General features: G+C 43.0%; 2 protein-coding genes across 13 annotated transcripts in view; one reads left to right on the top strand and one right to left on the bottom strand.

Moving 5' to 3' along the window:
- LOC144036130 (phosphatidylinositol-binding clathrin assembly protein-like) overlaps positions 1-10,269 on the top strand; it is a 23,997-nt gene extending 13,728 nt beyond the window's left edge. Inside the window, exons 8-19 of the mRNA XM_077546483.1 lie at positions 823-864; positions 2,965-3,050; positions 3,234-3,324; positions 3,421-3,554; positions 4,605-4,699; positions 4,777-4,890; positions 4,959-4,989; positions 5,071-5,212; positions 5,297-5,320; positions 5,402-5,458; positions 5,547-5,666; positions 6,541-10,269. Coding sequence (XP_077402609.1) covers positions 823-864; positions 2,965-3,050; positions 3,234-3,324; positions 3,421-3,554; positions 4,605-4,699; positions 4,777-4,890; positions 4,959-4,989; positions 5,071-5,212; positions 5,297-5,320; positions 5,402-5,458; positions 5,547-5,666; positions 6,541-6,555 — 951 coding nt within the window. The 3' untranslated portion in view covers positions 6,556-10,269. The remainder of the gene's footprint in view (positions 1-822; positions 865-2,964; positions 3,051-3,233; positions 3,325-3,420; positions 3,555-4,604; positions 4,700-4,776; positions 4,891-4,958; positions 4,990-5,070; positions 5,213-5,296; positions 5,321-5,401; positions 5,459-5,546; positions 5,667-6,540) is intronic.
- rbm14a (RNA binding motif protein 14a) overlaps positions 1-18,994 on the bottom strand; it is a 27,378-nt gene extending 8,384 nt beyond the window's left edge. Inside the window, exons 1-14 of one of the 12 annotated variants that reach the window (XM_077546487.1) lie at positions 18,915-18,994; positions 17,894-18,073; positions 17,331-17,515; positions 16,889-17,050; positions 16,659-16,768; positions 15,978-16,256; positions 15,637-15,896; positions 14,054-14,910; positions 12,145-13,283; positions 10,719-10,764; positions 6,477-6,563; positions 3,228-3,562; positions 2,521-2,703; positions 969-1,062 (exon numbers count right to left, since the gene is read on the bottom strand). In XM_077546487.1, coding sequence (XP_077402613.1) covers positions 14,448-14,910; positions 15,637-15,896; positions 15,978-16,256; positions 16,659-16,768; positions 16,889-17,050; positions 17,331-17,515; positions 17,894-18,054 — 1,620 coding nt within the window. In that variant the 5' untranslated portion in view covers positions 18,055-18,073; positions 18,915-18,994 and the 3' untranslated portion in view covers positions 969-1,062; positions 2,521-2,703; positions 3,228-3,562; ... (2 more) ...; positions 12,145-13,283; positions 14,054-14,447. Of the gene's footprint in view, positions 1-968; positions 1,063-2,520; positions 2,704-3,227; positions 3,563-6,476; positions 10,783-11,563; positions 13,284-14,053; positions 14,911-15,636; positions 15,897-15,977; positions 16,257-16,658; positions 16,769-16,888; positions 17,051-17,330; positions 17,516-17,893; positions 18,074-18,914 lie in introns of those variants that run through there. The other 11 variants (XM_077546484.1, XM_077546490.1, XM_077546492.1 and 8 more) reach the window with 11 other exon arrangements.
- Between the last annotated feature and the right edge of the window lie 254 nt (positions 18,995-19,248).

Below are 19,248 nucleotides of genomic sequence, written 5' to 3' on the forward strand. Positions count from 1 at the left end.
TATATATATATACAGTATATATATATATATACAGTATATATATATATATACAGTATATATATATATATATATATATATATATATATATATATATATATATATATATATATATATATATATATATATATATTATTAACAGCTGAGTCAGAGGGATGTCCACTGGGGCAAGCCTGTTTAAAAAGCCTGCGCCGCATCCCCAAGTCTCTTTGCCTTTCCTCTCCTTCTGTCTTTCTCTTTGGCAACTTGCCAGTTAAGCGGTAGTTAGTCACGGCGCTTCGACGGCATCCTCACCGCTTGCTTTTTTTGCTCCCATTTGGAAAATAAGGTTTGGGAAAGCAGACTAACGTTGACTTGAAGGAGCCAATCATGTCTTGGGTGTGTGTGTGTGTGTATGCGTGTTCCTTCCTTCCCTCTTTTTGCGTTCAAAGTCAACATTAGTTGATGTCATGTGACCTGTTGTCTCGCCTTGCAGCAGTATGTATGTGCACATTTATTATTGTGTGTGTGTGTGTGTGTGTGTGTGTATATAGGTGTTTGTAGGCGTGTGCATGCGCCCTCCCCACTTCCTCCCGTGTTGTCTTCTATTTGTTTCAGCCTCTGCATGGAGTAATGAATGCTCGGGTTTGATTCTTCTTTCTCCCTCCTCCTCCTCCTCTTCCTCCTCTGCACACCTTTATCCCTTCCTACTCTCCTTTAAAAAAACAAAACTGCAGTCTGTTTGTTTTACCCTCATTTTGTTACATTTGGTTCATTTTTTATTTTGCCTCCCTCCCTCCCTCCCTCCCTCCTTCCTCCCCCTCCCTCCTTTTTTTGTGAACACAGCAAGTTGGGATAGATCAGGGCGACAGCCCCGATCTCAAACAGGTCAGTCCACATCTCATCTCAAGCCGCCAATCCAGCAGCGTTGAAAAATCCATCCAGTTGATCCCATAATGCTTCATTCGAAAGCGCTCCCGTTCCCTACTCACCCTACAGACCTGTCCACATTGCAGCTGGCCCTCTCTCTTCTTCACTTCTCCTTCCACGTGTCCTTTTTGCTCCCCCCTTGAACATTTCAACTCACTTCTTGAGAGAAGAGAAAGCACAAAAAAAGAGAGAATTTACACATCATGGGACAAATCATTTCAGAGAAAATTACAGTCACTTTGTGGTGTGAAGTAACTTTTTTTTGAAGGTATCATATGAGCAAAAGTATTGACAACATATACTATAGCCGTAGAGCTAGTCAAAATAGAAGCGCAAAAAAAGGCTATTGTATCGTAGGGATTGGCAAGTACAACCAGGTATCGGTACTTTTGCATGAGGACTGACGAGACAGATATAAAATTTGCGATTAATCGTGAGTTAACTATTGAAGTCATGTGATTAATTATGATTAAAAAATGTAATCGCCCCAGTTAAAATGCAACAATGGGGACAAATAGTTTAACATTTGGCCTAAAACAATATTGAGGTCTAATAGTGACTGTTTTTCCAGTATTTTTGGTCATTATTGTTTTACAACATTATTTATAGGATACCGTATGTTTGTTTCATGATAAATACACTTTACATTAATTCAGGCTTGTGTTAGCAGTTGTACCTACAAACAGTTATAATTTTATTATTGTGAGCAAGTACAAATGACTAATTTGTTCTCACATGTCACCGTTTCTATAACAGGACGTTTTTATGGACTACTTAAAAAAAAAAAAAAGACAAAAAAAAGTGAACATTTAGAGTAGATCAACTTCGCCAGTGAGTAGAAGCATGTGGCATCTCCCAGCCAGTCAACAAAAAACGTACTGTAATCATATTGTGGACAAACATTATCCTGCTATATCTACAATCAATCCAATGAGTGATTGAAACATTGTGAAAAAAACAAAACGGTAATTGCAGTAATTTCCTGGCTTTAAACAAGCGAGTGTCAATACTTTTGCCCATATGGTGTATTTTTCCATCAGCAGGGTTTACGATACGTCGACATGTTTTATGGTTCAACAACACACAAGTGAGTCCATTTGAGAAACAGGTCACTTTTGCATTAGCTGTGGGGAGAGCAGCGAATGGTTTTTAATGACGTAGGTTTCTGCAATTATTCCTTGGAAAGGCGCACATAACGTCCTCATCAACACTACATATCACAGCCAAAGGCCATTTGGATTGATTTATGCTTTCAAGAAATTTCAAAGCGCACTGCCGTGTTTGTAGCGCTTATGAAGACCTTATACGCGCCAATCCAACGACACGCCTCAACTGAGCACTAGATACTGTATGTGTCTGTTTTTACTTTGAAACTTCCATAGCGTATTCTCTGGAGAAGGACATCCAGAATTCACGTTACTGTCGTTTCCCCCTTCCCCCTTTTAAAAATAAGTACACAACATTTTTTTCTTTGCCTGTCGTTTGTGTGTGTGTGTGTGTTCTCAAGTGATGAAATGAAAACAAGTCTGGAGGAAAAGACCACAGGTATCACATGTAGTCCCAAACAAGCAGCCATCCTTGTTTTTGTGCAGGCCAGTCGCTCAGTGTGCATACCGTTTTTTTCACCAGACCTTTTCATTCCGGAGTTGACTTCCTTGGTTTCCGGTGTTCTCAAATTGTTGCACTTTTCCAGTCGATTTGATTTGACAGTGGAATCCAAGGGATAACTCTTGATGTTCTGGACTGTGATTGGTGTGGTTGCTTGTGTTGATCATAAAGGACCTTGTTGCTGGCAGTCTGCATGGATCAGAGGTGTGATAGTTGTGAACCTGCATGACGGAGCTGATCTGTGCATGCCGGACAACCAAACCTGATGAAACCAACAACAACAACAAAAATCAGCTGTCTTAGAGTAGATACGTTTTCAATTTGAGGGTGATCTGCTGCTTTGTGTGTGAGTGTGCGTGATGAGCAGTATAAGGACAAACAGGAGTGACAATGTCCTATTTTTAAATTGCTTCGCTTCCCTACTTTCAACCTCCCAACTTCCCTCCTCAGGCTCCCAGCTCGCTCCTGGAGGCTTTGGAGCAACATTTAGCTTCCCTGGAGGGTCGGAAGCTCAAAGACCTCTCCGCTGCCAGCAGGTACACACACAGAAACAATGCCGAGACTCAAGCGTGCTTAATCTCGTATACTCACAATCCTGAAACGCAGGTCTCACTGATCATTTCAGTTCCGAGTAAATTGAGTTACAATCTCAGTCATGGCACAAGTTGAACTTGTAAGTCAAGATGTTACTGTTCTGTGTGTGTGTCCCGTACTGTAAGATCCAGCACGGTGTCGTCCCTCTCCACCACCGCCATCTCCCTCAGTCGAATGGACGATAAGACGGAGGGCAACAGACTGCAGCAACACAAGGCGAGACATGTTCAACTTTTTCAGTTTAGCTCCTCTCACTCAATTCGCATGCGCGCGATAGCAATCGCCCTGATCGCCATCTCATCTCACGTGCAGGATGACACTCATAAGATGATTGATATCCAGACGCCCAATGTGTCGCCCGGCACTCAGTCGGTGGGCAGTGCCAACAGCAGCGGAGGAGGAGCCACGGACCTGTTCTCCGGCTCGCCCCTTGTAGCCGTCAACCAGTGAGTTCCTATGAGAAAGGATGTGGTCCATTGATCAACCTCTTGTTCGGATTTACAATTCATGCCTGTTTAGGGGAACCATCGTAACCAGATGCCCAAGTCACCTAAGATGGTTGCTCTCAATGCAGGAAAGCAGCAGTTCTAAGTCTTAGGCCCTCCCGGATGACCAACCATCCTTTCCTTATCTCTAAGAAAGAACCTGTACATCAGAGATGGCAAATCCAGGTGCAGAAAATAAAAACACTACCACAGTTTGGCTTTAGCCACGGGTACTGGTCTTCTACAAAACCGGCAAGTAAACAACCAGCCGGTTGACTAGAAGTTTTTACTTTCTGGACTTAGATTTGCCATCTCTGCCAGACACCCTGAAGAAGAAACTCATTTCATTTGGTCGCTTGTATCCGCGATCTTGTTGTTTCGGTCAACCCACAGTTCTTGAATGGAGGAACGTGTTGACAGTCTTCTGTTTTGATTTAGTTATAACGGTTTAGATTTAGTCATAACTGTTTTAATTTCCTCAGTAGAGCTGGGTGAGTGTTTAAATGATGTTTGGGGGAGCTTCCTCTATTCCCACACCAATGGGCCATTTGTCTTGGGTTGAAGAAAATGTGTTAAAATGATTCCTTTGAAAGTCTTATCTTATGCTAGGTGACATCGGGGCTAAAGTCTACTATATTTCCACATCAAAGGGCCATCTGTCAATGTGTATTGAATGCTGTAAAAGTCTGTCTTGGCTGGGGGCTGGTGGCTGGGTGGCTTGGGGGCAAAGGAGGCGTTGTAATACTTTTTCAAGATAGTATAAGAATGCTGTGAGTCCGCTGAAATAACACACTGAGCGAGGAGCAGCTGTGCTTTTGTAAACCCGCTCGTGTCCAGAATATTCTGTAAAATAAATCCTTCGAAGGTCCTGTTCACCGATCTCCAGTCTGTATTCAATGAATCAACAATCTCTCTACCCGAACAACCCGAACACGCAGAAGACAAAGATAGTTTTCTAACAGACGATACTCAGAAGCTCAGAATTGTAAACGCTTTTGTTCCTTCCTTCAGTGTGCCAAACTTGCCCAGCGAACTGTTCACCCTGCAGCCTCACTTCGCTCCCCTTCAGACCACACACACTTTTCCCAACAACACCGCCTGGGGAGGTACAGTACAGATGGACAGTAAAACAAAACCAACAGAAAGAATACTTTTTCTTATGACAACCATGTTGAGTCCTTAGGTGACTTGCTGAAGCCGGCCCCGCCCGCTCAGATTCACAACCCCGGAGCCCCGTTGCACTCTGGGAAGATGCTCCCCAACGATTTGGACTCTTCATTAGCCAACCTTGTCGGGAGTGAGTATCAGCTAATGACTTTACATGGCGGTTGCTTACTTGGAGCTAATTTGCTTGACTTCTCTTAGATTTGCAGTTTGGGGGGACGCAAGCCAAAAGGTGAGGTGGCGTTAAAAACTGGGCCAACGGGCTGCTTTTAATCATTGGTAGGATCCTTAATTGCATGTGTGTGTGCATCAGGCCTGAGCTGCAGTGGAGTCAGCTGGTGGAGAAGAAGCCGACAGGGGGGAGCGGCTGGCAGACAAAAACTGTATGCACCAGCACAAACTGGACTCACTCGCCCCATCCCATGGCCCCAGCTCCTATGCCCGTCCCTCAGATGGTAAACACAGAAAGGCTTGGTTTACCTTTGTCCATTTGAAAAAATAATGAGGACTAACTGTATTTTGTCTTTTTCTCTCCAAAGAACGGGGTGATCTATACCGGCTATGTAAGTACTCAACACACTTTACCATTCTATCTTATGTATGTGCCTTTATATTTACTGGGGATCATTGTTCTTTCCTTACAGGCTCCAGCTCCAGTAGCTTTTCCTATGACGACCCCCCAAGTGCCTGTCTATGGAATGGTAAAGGAGAGAATCAACAATGATTAGACAATCTACATTTCATCTTTTTTTTTCTCCCTTCACCTCACAATGCCCACTCTTTCAACAGCTCCCCCCTCAGATGAGCCATCAGATGGGGGGTGTTCCCATGATGCCCCCGCAGCCTGTTATGTACAACCAGCCGGTCCTGAGACCCACCAATCCTTTCGGACCCATCCCGGGGACGCAGGTACTGAACAGTGTCACATCCAGTTGTGGTTAGCAAATGTGCCTCACAATCGTAAGATTCTCAGTCCTGTTTACCAAGTCCAAGGTAATCCCTGGACTGGTTGGCAGCCAATCGCAGATGCATCAGAAAAGTCTCAAAGGATTTCACAGGCCCACAGTTGGCATTCCCTGTTTTTTTCTGGATTTGCAACAAAACTCTATTGCCTCCAGTCTACTTCTTTTAACCCTGGAGAACCCAAGAACCATTTTCTTCTTTGGAAAATGATGAATTATACATTAAATGACTGCTATAAATTCACTGAACACCAAAATATATGTTTTTTCAATTTTAACCCTTTATTCCCTAATTTAGGATTAGGGCGAAATTTGACCCTTTTGGGATTTAGGGGTATCATTTCAAAAAATCTGAATAACAAAAACTGTCAGTAAACTATTTAGAATTTAAGAAAAATAATCAATCAAATACACAGCTACATTGAACAATATCATTTTTTTGTTTTATTTGTTGCATTTTAGAACTGGATTTTGAATGTTCAAACACACTTTGGCCAATGGAAACAAGAACACAGGGACAAAATCACTGCAAAAAAAAAAAAGGTCTTTGTTATTTGAGTAGCAGAATTCATAGGGGCCAAATTTGACCCCGTGGGTTCTCCAGGGTTAAAGATGTCATGCTAATTGTTTAGGTACTGTAGTTTTTGTTCATCCTGCTGACAAACCAACAGCACTACAACCACATTAATAAATAAGCTTGAGGCTGCTTTATCCAGACATTGATGGGGGGGAAAAAAACAGTCCCGTTAATAGATACCTCAACATTTGATGAAGTGTTGAACTGGCTCACCCTCAAATCCATCTCCGTCTTTTGTCGGCAGATGCACTTCATGTAGAGACGATGCTGTAACCATGGCAGCAGAGCTGAGAGCGCCACAGAGGAAGAGTGAAGACAACAGAAGGATGGCGGAGGAAGAGAAGTGGGGACAAAGCGGGAGGGGAAGGAACCAACACTCGCTCTCCTCGGATATCATCGCTCTCCATCCGGTCCCCCAAAAATAAAAACCGCCAGAAGCTCAGCACCGATATTCCACTCACGCCATTTGATTTAACGAAAACGACCTGTGACGACGCTACGACCACTGAAGCAACCTCCATCGCCACCTCTTGACAAAATTTTCCCGCCGGTTAGACCTCCAATTCAACCCTCCCTGCCCTGGAGTTAAAGAAACTGGATCGTGTGCTGGCACTTTACTCCATGTGAACTTTGCCAAGGGTGTGTGTGTCTGTATGCGTGTGTTTGTGCAAGAGATTTTTATCGTCTTGTACCGATTGGTCAAACCATCAACCTGATGTCGGATATCGTCAAATTTTTGTAAGCATTTTTACATGTCGGTGTTCCGCATCATTAATGTTTTGTAGCCGAATTTGTTCTCGTTTGCCAACTACACATTAGACTAACTTGGTATGGGAGTGGGAGAGACATGCTTGTGCGTATGTTCTCTTTTGGTACCTGATGTCAGGACCGTGTTTGTTTGCCAACTGCACTGAAACTACTGACAAAAACGCACTGAGCCACACCCAGGAATTGCAAAATATGGATGTAATCGAAGCGCTTTTACTACTTGCTTTACATTTCCTCCCCTGTGGCAGTGCCATATCATGCAAAAACCATTTGTGGCATCAAAATTATGTACAGTAACACCGTTTGTATGTAGACAGAATGCACTGAGCGTCAGTTTAACGGTCGCCCGTCCAAAATGGTCAAAGGTCCCTAAGGATATGTAGTGATGTCCTTTCCGGTACTAAGGAAGAAAAAGGCCAAGATGTATGCATAGGACGTCTAAAAGTCAAGGAGACAGTCCTCTAACGTTTGTCGAACGGGACCCTCACTGATACAAAGTGTCAGAAAAGTTCCAAGATTGGTGTCACAAAAATATTTCAAATCTTAAAAAAAAAAAGTTTTCCTCTTTGTGGTAATCGCCCTTGAGTCTAAGGCACTTTCCTTTCTTTCTCTACCATGAGCCCTGGAAGGGTTCTTCTGGGATCCTCCATAGATCCGTTTATCACGACCAACTTGATGTCGCCCTCAAGTTCAAAACGTCCTTGATTCCACCGCTTTGATCTTGGAATGAAGCAAAGTCTTGCGAGCAGAGAGGTTACTCCAGCTAGGCGTTTCTTTTTTCAACCAGGAACTGTCAGGTGCTCAGGGCACTGTGAGCAGCCATGAGTTGTTCTGCTACATCATGGGTCGCTTCTTGCGTACTAAACAAAGGAAACGGCGCCACGGCATCTCTTTGTAGATGTGCCGGTTGACCATCTAGATTTAAGCTTAGCCGTGAAGTCATCCAGGTCTGTGTACTGTTGTTGATGAAAATCACCTTTGGTCCAAAAAAGGCTTCTTCTGTTTTTAGGAGTGGAGATTCCCTATTTATGCCTCAGTTGGTTTGTCCCGAGGGGATCAACAATGGGGTGTTGTTGCCAGGCGTGATTCGTGAAACAACCATCCTGTGTGCGGCGATTTGATTGTTCACTCACAGTGAGGCAAAGCAGTCTGCTGATGGCCTCATCTTTCTACAACTCTTTCGAACCTTCCTATCCAGAATTTGGATGTCGTTGTCCTTGAAGGAATGTCCCTTCTTTAAGAATATGAATTGATGAATCGCTGACTCTGGATGCTAAAAAGCCATTTGCTAATGTTGTTCTATGCACATGTGCAATGGCTGCTTCGTCTCTTCAATATACTGTAGACCATTGCACTGCAAAAAATGAAATAGCTGAGTTTATTTCTCGGGGTGAACTGGCTTTTCTCTGAGGGTGCTAGTGTGTTTGAAATGCAGTGGTAGTTATGTTTGGAGAAAATCATTATGAGTTTTGTTAAACTTTCTGCATTTTGGGTTTCAAATATATTTTTTATGGCACCAGTCCTGGAACCCTTCAGACGCACCTGGTAGGTTTCTTTTGGTACCTGATGTTGGGATCATGTTTGCCAACTGCACTGGAACGACTGACAAAAAAAGCACTTGAGCCACACCCAGGAACTGCAAAATTTAGTTGTAACCTAAACTTTTCTTACTTTTTTTGTTTTCTGCTCTGCGGCTGTGCAATATCATGCAAGTGTCATGTCTTTCTTGTCGTACCCGCTCATGTCCGCATCAGGATTATGTACAGTAACGCTTTTTTTTTTATATCAACGAATGCACTGAGCCAGTTAGACGGTCTCTAATCAGAAAAGGTCAAAAGCCCCCAGAGGTATGTAATGATGTCCCTTCTGATGCTAAGGAAGAAAAAACAGGAAAAATTAGACAAGGGTAATTACCATAGTGTGGAAGACAGGCTTGTTAGCGTAGCGCTAACGTTAATGCGCACAACGTCTAAAGGTCAGTGAGACGCATCTAAGGTCTGTCGATCAGAGCCCTCACTGAGAGATGAGTCTGGACAGCCTGAGATGAGGCTTTAATGAGACGTTAAATGTGAACGAGGTCATGAGCGATCATCTTTATAGCACAAAATCTTTTGACTGCACAAAAAAAATAAGAACAGAACTAAAACTCATTGCTGGGATGTACAGTACAGTCGACCGGGACAATAATTGATCAACGGTTGTTTTTCTATACATGTGACTTGGAAAAGCGCCTTGGTCGGAGGCGTCAAGGTATAAAACCTGCTCTGTAACGACGACAACAACAAAATCCTTGAAGTCAACCTCCCTGTGGGTGCAATTACCTTCCCAGCAGAGTGAGATTGAAATATGGACAGAATCTTATTTTGTCTCGATTTCATCACTGTGGTCCAGGGGCTTGTCTCAGTCGAGCAGCGGCTGATTGTTAGTGTGTCCTCTCTGTATATAGGTGAATCTGTTCATGTGTGTTTTTTGACGTGTTTGGATGACGTACTGTATGTGAGACCAATGTATTGCCGTGTCTGTGTTTGAATGGCGGTGTTTTTTTTCAAGGTGTCATAGTCCAGGGGCCTGGTGGGATTTAGGGGGTCGATGTTAAGTCACGTTTGTTTGTGTCCGGATGGAAAAAGGTGAAGAGGGGTCGTCTATGTTCAACTATCACAACTGGTCTATACACCAAGAGTGTCTTCATCAAGGGAGAGGAGCAAGACTGGGTCTTTCCTCTTCCAAGCAGGAACATTTTTTGCACCAAAGTCATCATCAAAAGCGCAGCTTTTTCTAAGTCAACGGATGATCAGAACTCTGAACATTTGTGTGTTTTTATTTAGTTTGCTTATTTGGGAGATGAAAGTTTTTGGGTTGTTTTGCATGATTAAGTGTCGTCTTTTTATTGGCTTGTGTGCCCGGTAAAAGCATGACCATGGTGTGAACTTTCACTTGTGTGTGTGTTTGAACAAGATTTTTTAATTTTTTTTTTTACTTTCCATTAATTGACATTCATAAATCAACAGTTTTACAACGTAAGGTGGTTTGTAACAGTTTGAAGGTTGCTTTGCATGAAATGCAAAGAGTGCGAGAGGAAAACCCACAAAGAACTTCAAACCCAGTTACTGTCTTTGTAAAACTCCTTGAATGTCAATTTTTTTCCTTTCCATTGTAGCTAGCCGACATTGCAGTCTTTATTAAAGCCTTGCTATTTTCTAATGTTTGTGTGTTTGAACGCTCGCTCCTTTTTCATACTAATGCCAGCAGCAGCAGCAGCAGCAGCACATGGGAGGTTTTAGCGGATGAAAGTCAAAGTACTGTAATACGTGTTTTGAGTCTGGTCCACATTGTGCGGTGTATCTAACGTGTTTTGCCCAAGTCTCGTCCTGTCTGTTTGCCCATCAGTTGATATTAAAATGTTCCCTGTCTCTCTTGGCCCTGATTGCATCGAACCAGGGCAAGATGCACGAGAAGCCTCAACTGTTACTTTCAGTTTCAAAGCATAGCTCATACAGGTCATACAAGTGTACAGGACCTTGGCGCACACGTCAATCACAGTAGGTCATACAAGTGAACAGAATCTTTGCACACATTTCAAACAGCAGGTCATGCAAGTGTACAGATCTTAGCGGGCCTCTATAAATTTTATTTTTGTAACAAAACACAGATTACCTTGTCAGGTTTATTCTCTTGTTCCTTTTCTCGGCTCTGACAGTTCCTGTAAGAGACACAAGAGCTACATGTTTGTTAGTTGCAGCACACTGCAACTATTTGGGAGTTTTACAAATGGTAGTTTCCTCAGAAATTGGGGATGAATGCAAAAAGAGCAGGCATTCGACTTCAAATGACATCAGAAATGTAGATACAATTCCGCAAGAGGTTTTCTTTCCACAGCTTAATAAACGCGACTACACACTTTGTAAAATGTTACGGCAACTTTGATCTTCACACACGACAGACAAAATGGTAGCACTGGAAACATATAATGCTTCATTAATGCAGCATTGTCACAAATCAAAGGTAAAATGTAGCTAGGTTGAGTTCTAGAGAGGAGTTATTTCAGGTTGAAACTCAATCATCTATCAGTTGGCAATTGTTTTTGCATAACGGAGTCTACTAATACAAGCACGAAAGAAAGAAACGTCCTAACCTAACACGCTGTTACATGCAGTTTCATGCTGCTTTGTCATTGATGTCCTAGAATTTATTACCTCAGTATATATATATATATATATAACACATCTGTGTCGACTGCTTTGACTGTCTCCATTGACATCTCCATTTGTTTGTGAGGGCATGAAACTCAATTTGACTCCCTTCTCATTTGCATAAAAAGTAATAGACTTGGCAGGTTTGAAATGAGAGCTGATGTATTTGGAACGCAATGGAATAAATCGTCATCTAATGCTTTAATTGTCAAGTTTTTTATTTAATTTAATTTTTTTTTGGGGTGGGGGGGCTAGCAAGTCACGCATTAAAGAAAGAAGCATCAACAAAGTAAAGATAGACTGCTGGAATTTTTTAAAGATATTTATTGATAATTAAACACTTCAAAAGAACATCGGACAAAACGTCATTTAAAACAAAATGAAAATTCTTGTCATACAGGTTGAGTGGCTTTGAAAATTGTCGTGGTGAGAGATTGAGAGGGGATTGTGGGTGGGGGGGTGAGTCGAGCTTTGAACCAGCAACCGATCCTGCGCCAGCTTCATGTCGGCCTCTGAATCGGAGGACCTTCAAAGCAAGGCACTTAACCCTAAAGTGGCCACAGTGTTGGCGGGGTGGGGAAAAAAAAACCAAGACCATCCTAACGACGTGACGTGACCTACCCCTCAGCTTGCTCGACGCCATCTTCAACGATCACATGTAAGGTCTTCAAGGGCAGAAATGTGTTCAAATGACTTTGGCGGAAGTGGACAGAGGGTAAAATAAAAATTGTTTTAAAAAAAATCCAAATGGGTGAAAATTGAGGTCAGGTGTTTCCTGAAAACAGATGTGGACGTCGGCGTATGTGCGTCAGAATGTCTGCAAATTGTGTGACGCATGTTTTTTTTCTCTCGGGGTGGCCGGGGCAGGAGTGTGTGGTCTGAGTGTTTACCTTAGTCGGGGGGGGCCACCCCCCATCGTCCACAGCGGTTTTCGGGGGGGCCTAAGGCTGCTGTTTTCCCCCATCCCGCGCTAGAGCGGCGCGTGGCGTACGTCCAGGGCAAGGGCTCAGAGTTTGGCTCCCTCCCACTCTAGCTGCAATAATCAGCAAGAGGAAGAAGGTGGCTGGAGCAGCAGCAACAACATGGCATGCAACTAACAAGTTTACATGGAGAAGCTGGAATATTGTGGCGTGAATGAGCAACGACTGAAGCTGAATATGTGGATTGTGATTACTTGTACGTGAAAGGGCATGAAAACACGTCAGGTGTCAGTGTGCTTTTCCAGGGGGGGCAAAAGGGAGCAAAAAATTCATCGATTCTTGCGTGGTTCTGCTCAGATTTGAAGGGAAACCATTCAAAGGGTCCTCAGCTTTCTTCACCGCTGTTCTACAACTAAACACCAATTGAAACACAATCTTTATCCATGTATGTAACTCCATTTGCCAACGACAGTGGTTCATCTGCTTCGATACAAACTTGGCCACCAGGTCACCATCTATCCCCCGCCAATCTCCAATTAACATTTCTGAATTGTCAATGTTGCCGTGGCACCGAATGCTGGCTGACCGTGTTTGGTTTATAAAAGGAAGGCTAGAAGTATTTACATGAGCGTGAAAGAAAAAAGATCAGGTATGAAAAGTAGCCAAGAAATCAACACTCGCAAGAGTGACTTTAGATTGCTGGAACACAATTGGCCAAACTGAGCTTACTGGCTTTAAGAACTGTCTATACAAAAAAAAAAAAACGTATCTACAGCCTGAGAAAAAATCCAGAATCGATTTAAGTGGAAGTCAACCTTAAGCATTTCTTGACAATAATATGTTATATGTGACCCCACTAGTCTAAACATGACACTGTGATTAATATTACATTTGTAGAATATGAGTTATGAAGCAAAATCTAGCTGTTTTTATCCATCTCATGGAGCAGCCATTGTGCCACTTGTCAATTAAAGATGACATCAATGTTGCTCAGGCAACGACCAATCACAACTCACCTGTTTTCTGAAGCTGCGCTGTGAATGGTTGTAACCCGAGTCCTGAGCAACATTGATTTCATCTTCAGTCGACATCAAAAGGCAAAACGGCCCCTAAGATGGATAAAAACGGTTGGATTTTGCTGCTTAACTCTTATTCCACTAACGCAGGGGTGGCCGAGTTCAGTCCTCGAGAGCCACTATCCAGCCCGTTTTCCATTTCTCCCTCCTTCAGCCCAACTGAATCTAATGATCAGCTCCTCAGTAAGCTTCGCAGAAGCCTGATAACGGTCCTCAGCATGAATCGGGTGTGTTAGTGGAGAGAAACATGGAAAAACAGACTGGATAGTGGCTCTCAAGGACCAAACTTGGCCACCCCTGCACGAATGCAAAATTAACCAGAATACAATACTTAGACTAGTGGAGCTGCATAGAACATAGTATTGAGTGCATTGAAAAACAAATAATAATAATAATAATTTTGATTGACTTCCCCTTTAAATATTGACTCAAGAAGAAAAAAATTCTCCTGACGCTGGGACTACACAACATAAAACGTGAGAATGGAAAGAAAACTTTGCATGAATAGACTGAGCTCCGGAGATACCAAGATGGCCACCGTTTGCAAACTAACTCCGCCCCATCAACACATTGTGGGAGTTACTCCTGACAATGAAAATAATTTGTCATCATCCTTGAATTTTGCCAAATCCCAGGAGCATGGGGCCATTCGAACGATTGGGCTTTTATTAGTTAAAAGCTGCTGGAACGATGCCAATTCTACCCCCTCGACAGAACGGGACGCATTTGGGCGAGGATTAACAAAAACAACACCGGGTTGAGTGTGTCTTCTCAAATCAAGTGTGTGTAGACAACATACTCACAAACGGCCTAGTTTCCTGTCAACATGGGTTGAAACGCAGACAGAATCTGTGCCTCACATTTGCGGCTGCGAGATTACGTAACTGCGAAGACAAAACCCTGATTCAACGCCAGGCAACAAAAAAAAAAGTGACTTTCATCCTCACCAAACCAACTGTGCCTCTTCACAACTCCACAATTGTATTTTTTTAAAATTTGGGATAGCATTCATTGTCATGTGGAGTCAATTGCAGCCAGATGGCAACGCCGTTAGTCAAAATGCTTCAAACGACAACCTTGCTGCCTGCCTTGACTTCAACTGCCTTTAACCAAGTACTCATGTACACTCACACACACAGATCAGCATTGTGTTGAGTGTGTGTGTACGTGCGTGTGTTGGGGGTGGAGAGGGGTTGACTATCGGTAAGGGGGTTCTGGCGTGTTGTAAGGGTAATCATTGCGCTGGGGCGTGGGTTGCCCGTGTGCGGGTGTCTGCTCATACGGTGTGGATGCGGAGTAGTTTCCCGCCGCTGCGTAAGCTCCGGATGTATCGTACGCTCCCGCCGCCCCGTAGCCTCCCGATGCATCGTAGGCGGCCGAGGCGTCGTAGCTGCCGGAGTAGCTCTGCGACGACGCGTTGTAACTGGCGGGGGGGTCGTAGGTGCCCGGGGGTCCGTAGTCTTGGGAGGCCGAGTAGGCCGGTGGCGCCGTGTACGTCCCGGGGGGCGGCGGGACGGAGCTTGAGGAATCTGAGGTGGCCGGTGGAGGAGGGGGCGGAGGAGGATTGTTGTAGGCGTACTGGAGGTACTGGTACTGTTGCTGGTACTGTTGTTGGTACTGTTGGTACTGGTGCATCTGCTGGTAATATTCTGTGTAGGACCTGCAGTTACAATTCAAGATGAATGCGTCAGACAGACAAAAGACTGACTGTAAAACATGCCACTTTTCCTTATTTTTGTTGTTCTAGAGAGACATTGTTTTTTTTAAAATCCAGAACATATTCCACTTGTCCAATAATCTGCATTTGTGATGCCATTTTGCAGTGTGAAAGCACTGATGAGTAAAAGGTGTTGGGTCGACGGTTTCAGCTCTGATGTGACCATTTTGTAGGCGGTAATACATGAAATTTGGTTGGACGGTTGTAGAGCTGTCAAAATTAGTTGATTGATCAACAAGTAATCGATTATCAAATTAATCATCAACTATTTGAATAAAACGAGTAATCGTTTGGACATTTTTTTAATTTAAAATTGTTCAAATTCTCTGACTTCAGCATATGAACAGTAATTTATGTAGTCAATTATGAAAGAAGACTTGTGTTTAATCAAAATAAAACATATTCAAACATCTCTTTTTACTTTGGGAAAACAATGACTTAACTGGTAAAGTTCAACATCAATCGCCTTTTTTTTATAAATCACTCAACAAATACGAAGTAGGAAATAACCACCAATCACCGGTTAATAAACAGTAATCAGGTAAAATAAATAAATAAATGCTTTTGTAATACTCTTTGGTGAAAAATTAAAATGAATCAGATTAATCGAGTGAATATTCAAAAGATTCTAAAAATATTCGATAGTGACAGCACTAGAGGGTTGTTCACCTGGCAACAGGGTCGGTCCCTTCAGCAGTTGCCGTGGCAGAGTCGTCAGCTACCCCGGGCGGCGTTGGTAGAAGAGCTCGGCGTTTGCTGCGATTCTGAGTGAAGGAACCGGGAGACGGGTCCGGAAGCAAGGGCGTCCGGTTCCCTCTGATCGGGCTGCGGTCCCGCTCCGTTTCCGAACTTCCCGTGCTTGTCGTCGTGGGCGTTGTTGAATTTGTTGCTGCTGTTGTTTTTCTCCCTGCTTGCTGCTCGGCTAGAACCTAACCCAAAGAAGAAGAAAAAGTCGCACACTAAAAACACAAAAAATGCGCATGATGTGCTGTTCTGTAGTTAGTAAAGACCTTCTGTCCCTCCTGGAAAAACTTTGCTCTCGCGGCCTCGAAAAGTGTTGTTGGATCAGGCGTGCTCTGAGGCTCGTACTCCTCAGGGGCGGCGGGCGCGACTGTGTGATTGGCCATGTCCTGGTACACCTGGTCGGCGACGGATCCATACACCTGGCTGGCAAGAGCGCCGTATATGACACCATCAGCGCCTTTAGAACTCGTAATGCCTTTCAGGGCGGCATAGGTGGGATCAAAGGATGTGGTGTTGTAGAAGGAGTTATGGACGCTTTGTTGAACCTGCAAAGGGAGACGGGAAAATGTCAAATCGGGAAACGGCTTGTTTTAAGTGCTGTTCACATGTTGCACAACCATTTTTGAAAACAGATAGCACATAAATGTTTGTTGTTATGGCTGCTCATTTTGAACAAGGGTAAACACATCATTGTTCCGATTATTTGTTTAATCATGGTACAGTGTGGCTTAAAAAATATATATAAATGTTACTTTGGCCAAAAAGCACCAACACAAGTTAAGTGAAAACAAAGTGGAATAAAACGATTTACAAACTTTTCATTGACAAATAGCGCCTGGGTTCATGAACTATGCTTCCTGACAATAACATTTCCAATGCAAAAACTGACAATTTGAAATGTTCCTATGGCTTATTGATGAACCATTTCATCCCTAATATTCACACACTTGTATCGGAAGTCCGGCGGCAGCTGCTGCAGCTGCCGCGAGCACGGCGGCGTGACTCTGGTGATGTTCCATGGAGCCAGCTGGCCGAGGAAGAAGACCCTCTCTACCACCTGCAAGCAAGAAAGGAACGGGAAACATGATGACGTCAAAAGGCGTCTGTTGTTTTGTTTTCCAGCATTGTATAGAATCTTTTTTTTTTTTTTTATTATAAAACACGGCAACTGAATTACCAGACGTCATAAGCTGGTTGACCAAAGGTTGCGCTTTGGAGAGCTCGACAGCCAGCTGACGGCCCTTGAAAATGGTCCCGTTGAGTGCGTCGATAGCTGCCATGGCCTCCTCTTTCCTTTCCATATGCACAAATGCATAGCCCACATTTGAACATAATCGGGCTGTAGAAGACAAAGAATGCCGTTAGAGATCAGAAATAAACAGACCAAGCGTGATCATTTTACACTACAGGTCCAAGTGCCCAATTACAATTTAAAGCTTGCACCCATTTTTCTTTTGGTTATTTCCTTCATATGTGATTGTGTAACTTGAACTTTGCAGTGTAAAATCCAGCTTATCATTTATGTATACATTTTTTTTTAAAGCACATGCTAATTGATCCATTTCATATTTACACAAAAGAACATGTATTCTTTGCATTTGGGTGATTGTGGATGTCACCTTTGACTTTGTCACAATCTAAAACTCTCCCGAAAGTGGAGAAGAGGCTGTGCAGGTCATCGGCAGAGCACGTCGCACTCAGGTTCCCCACAAACACTTTGGTGGAGTTGGGGGGACGTGCGCGCGACTCCTCCACCACAAGGGGTCTGCCTCGGTACTCCTTGCCATCTAGATGCCGTATAGCTCTGTGGGGGAGAAAATTGGAAACCATGGTATTAATCGCTTATTTAAACCCGACATAATATGGAAATTTACTTCTTCTTCTTTTTTTTTTAACCATTTGTATACAAACAGTTTCATCACAGTTCTTCTAATAGTTGCAAACAGTTTTGCTTGACGCAAAGACATTTTGAGCATGTTCTAAATTTGATGGTGACGATAGAAACTGTTTGTGGTCATAAAAAAACTGTTTGTAAACGTCTGGCAAAAGTCTTTGCAACCTTGAACAAAACTTGACAAAAAAAAAAAAACATTCGCTCCGTAATAGGGGCTTAAGAGCTGTAGAAAACGGACATCTCCTTGAAAAATCTAGTGTTTGAAGAAATATTTCACTGTAATAATACCTGTCCGCGGCTCCCTCTCCCTTCAGGGTAACAAAAGCATACTGTCGGAGCAAGGAGCAGGTGTTGATCTCGCCGTAGGGAGCAAAGAGCTTGTTGATCTCGTCTTGGGTCGCATCTAGAGGAAGGTTTCCCACAAACAACTTGACGTTGTCGCCACTCATCTCTGTAACAACCGGGCATCTGCAAGAAAATGTGCCATCTGTGTCATCATTGTGGAAATGGTGATTAATAAGTTAGATCAGGGGTGCATATTGTGTTGATCGCATTGCTAATGTCAGTAAACAGTCTACCATCCATCCTCACTAATACTTATGTTTTTAGGTACATTTGTTAATTAACTTGTGTGTAATAAAATTTAAATATCATTATTTAGGTAGAGCCCCCCCCCCCCCCCCCAATATTTAAGCAAGTTGATGGTGGTACTTGGAGAGTTTTTTAAATTAGTTTTTTGGTGATACTTGGCATAAAAAACCAACAAGTTTGAGAACCACTTTTTTAGAACAGCTGGCGATGACTGTCGGTTTCATTCGGCTACTACAAATATAACGTGTATATGAAGTGTAATTATTTCAAAACAAAGATTGGGAGCCAAAGTTGAATCCGACCAAGTTGACTTGGGCTAACAGGCAATTAGCTGAGCAAATAAACTCGCTAACTTCACGTCACCGACACAAACGAAGGCTAAATACAGCGTTGGTTGGGTATGCATATTGACAAACTTGACTTGTATTAAACCGGAGAACTATATTATAAAAGCAGTAGCGTGAATGAATTATATCAGACTACGTGACGGCTGGAAACGACATCTTGTAGAAACTGGCTAACGCTAGCTAATATAGCTTATCTGCTAGCGATAGCGCAACGTCAGAGCTTCTTTCGTGTGTTTTATCCTAATTTGAACAACAGAAGTAAAACAATAACTCGGGTTTACGAGAGCAAGCTCCACGGTACGATTATTTCACACGAACAAATCGAGAATATCAACCATTTTAGCTTAGCATTTAGCCGACACAATCCTTACCAACGCGGTCCCCGGAGCTGTAATTCAAATTGTATATCCGGCTCGGGTTTCTTTAGGGCGGCAGGGGGCGCACTTTCGCTACAAACCAGGAACGTCAAAAAGTGTTTCTTAAAAAAGGTTACAAATAAATAGATAAATGCAAATAAACCACATGATAATGTGTCGTTACTTGAATAGCTCGTGTATCACTAAGACAATAAAAAATAAACCTTAACGCTATATTATTAGCTGACTAGGCAACGAAATGCAGTGACGTCACGTACAACTGGCGTACGACAACATGTTTTTAAGAGACATTTCTTTTAGATATATTTTTTAACTGTAGCGTACGTTA

This window comes from Vanacampus margaritifer, chromosome 16 (genome assembly GCF_051991255.1).
Source record: "Vanacampus margaritifer isolate UIUO_Vmar chromosome 16, RoL_Vmar_1.0, whole genome shotgun sequence".
NCBI classification, from domain to species: domain Eukaryota; kingdom Metazoa; phylum Chordata; class Actinopteri; order Syngnathiformes; family Syngnathidae; genus Vanacampus; species Vanacampus margaritifer.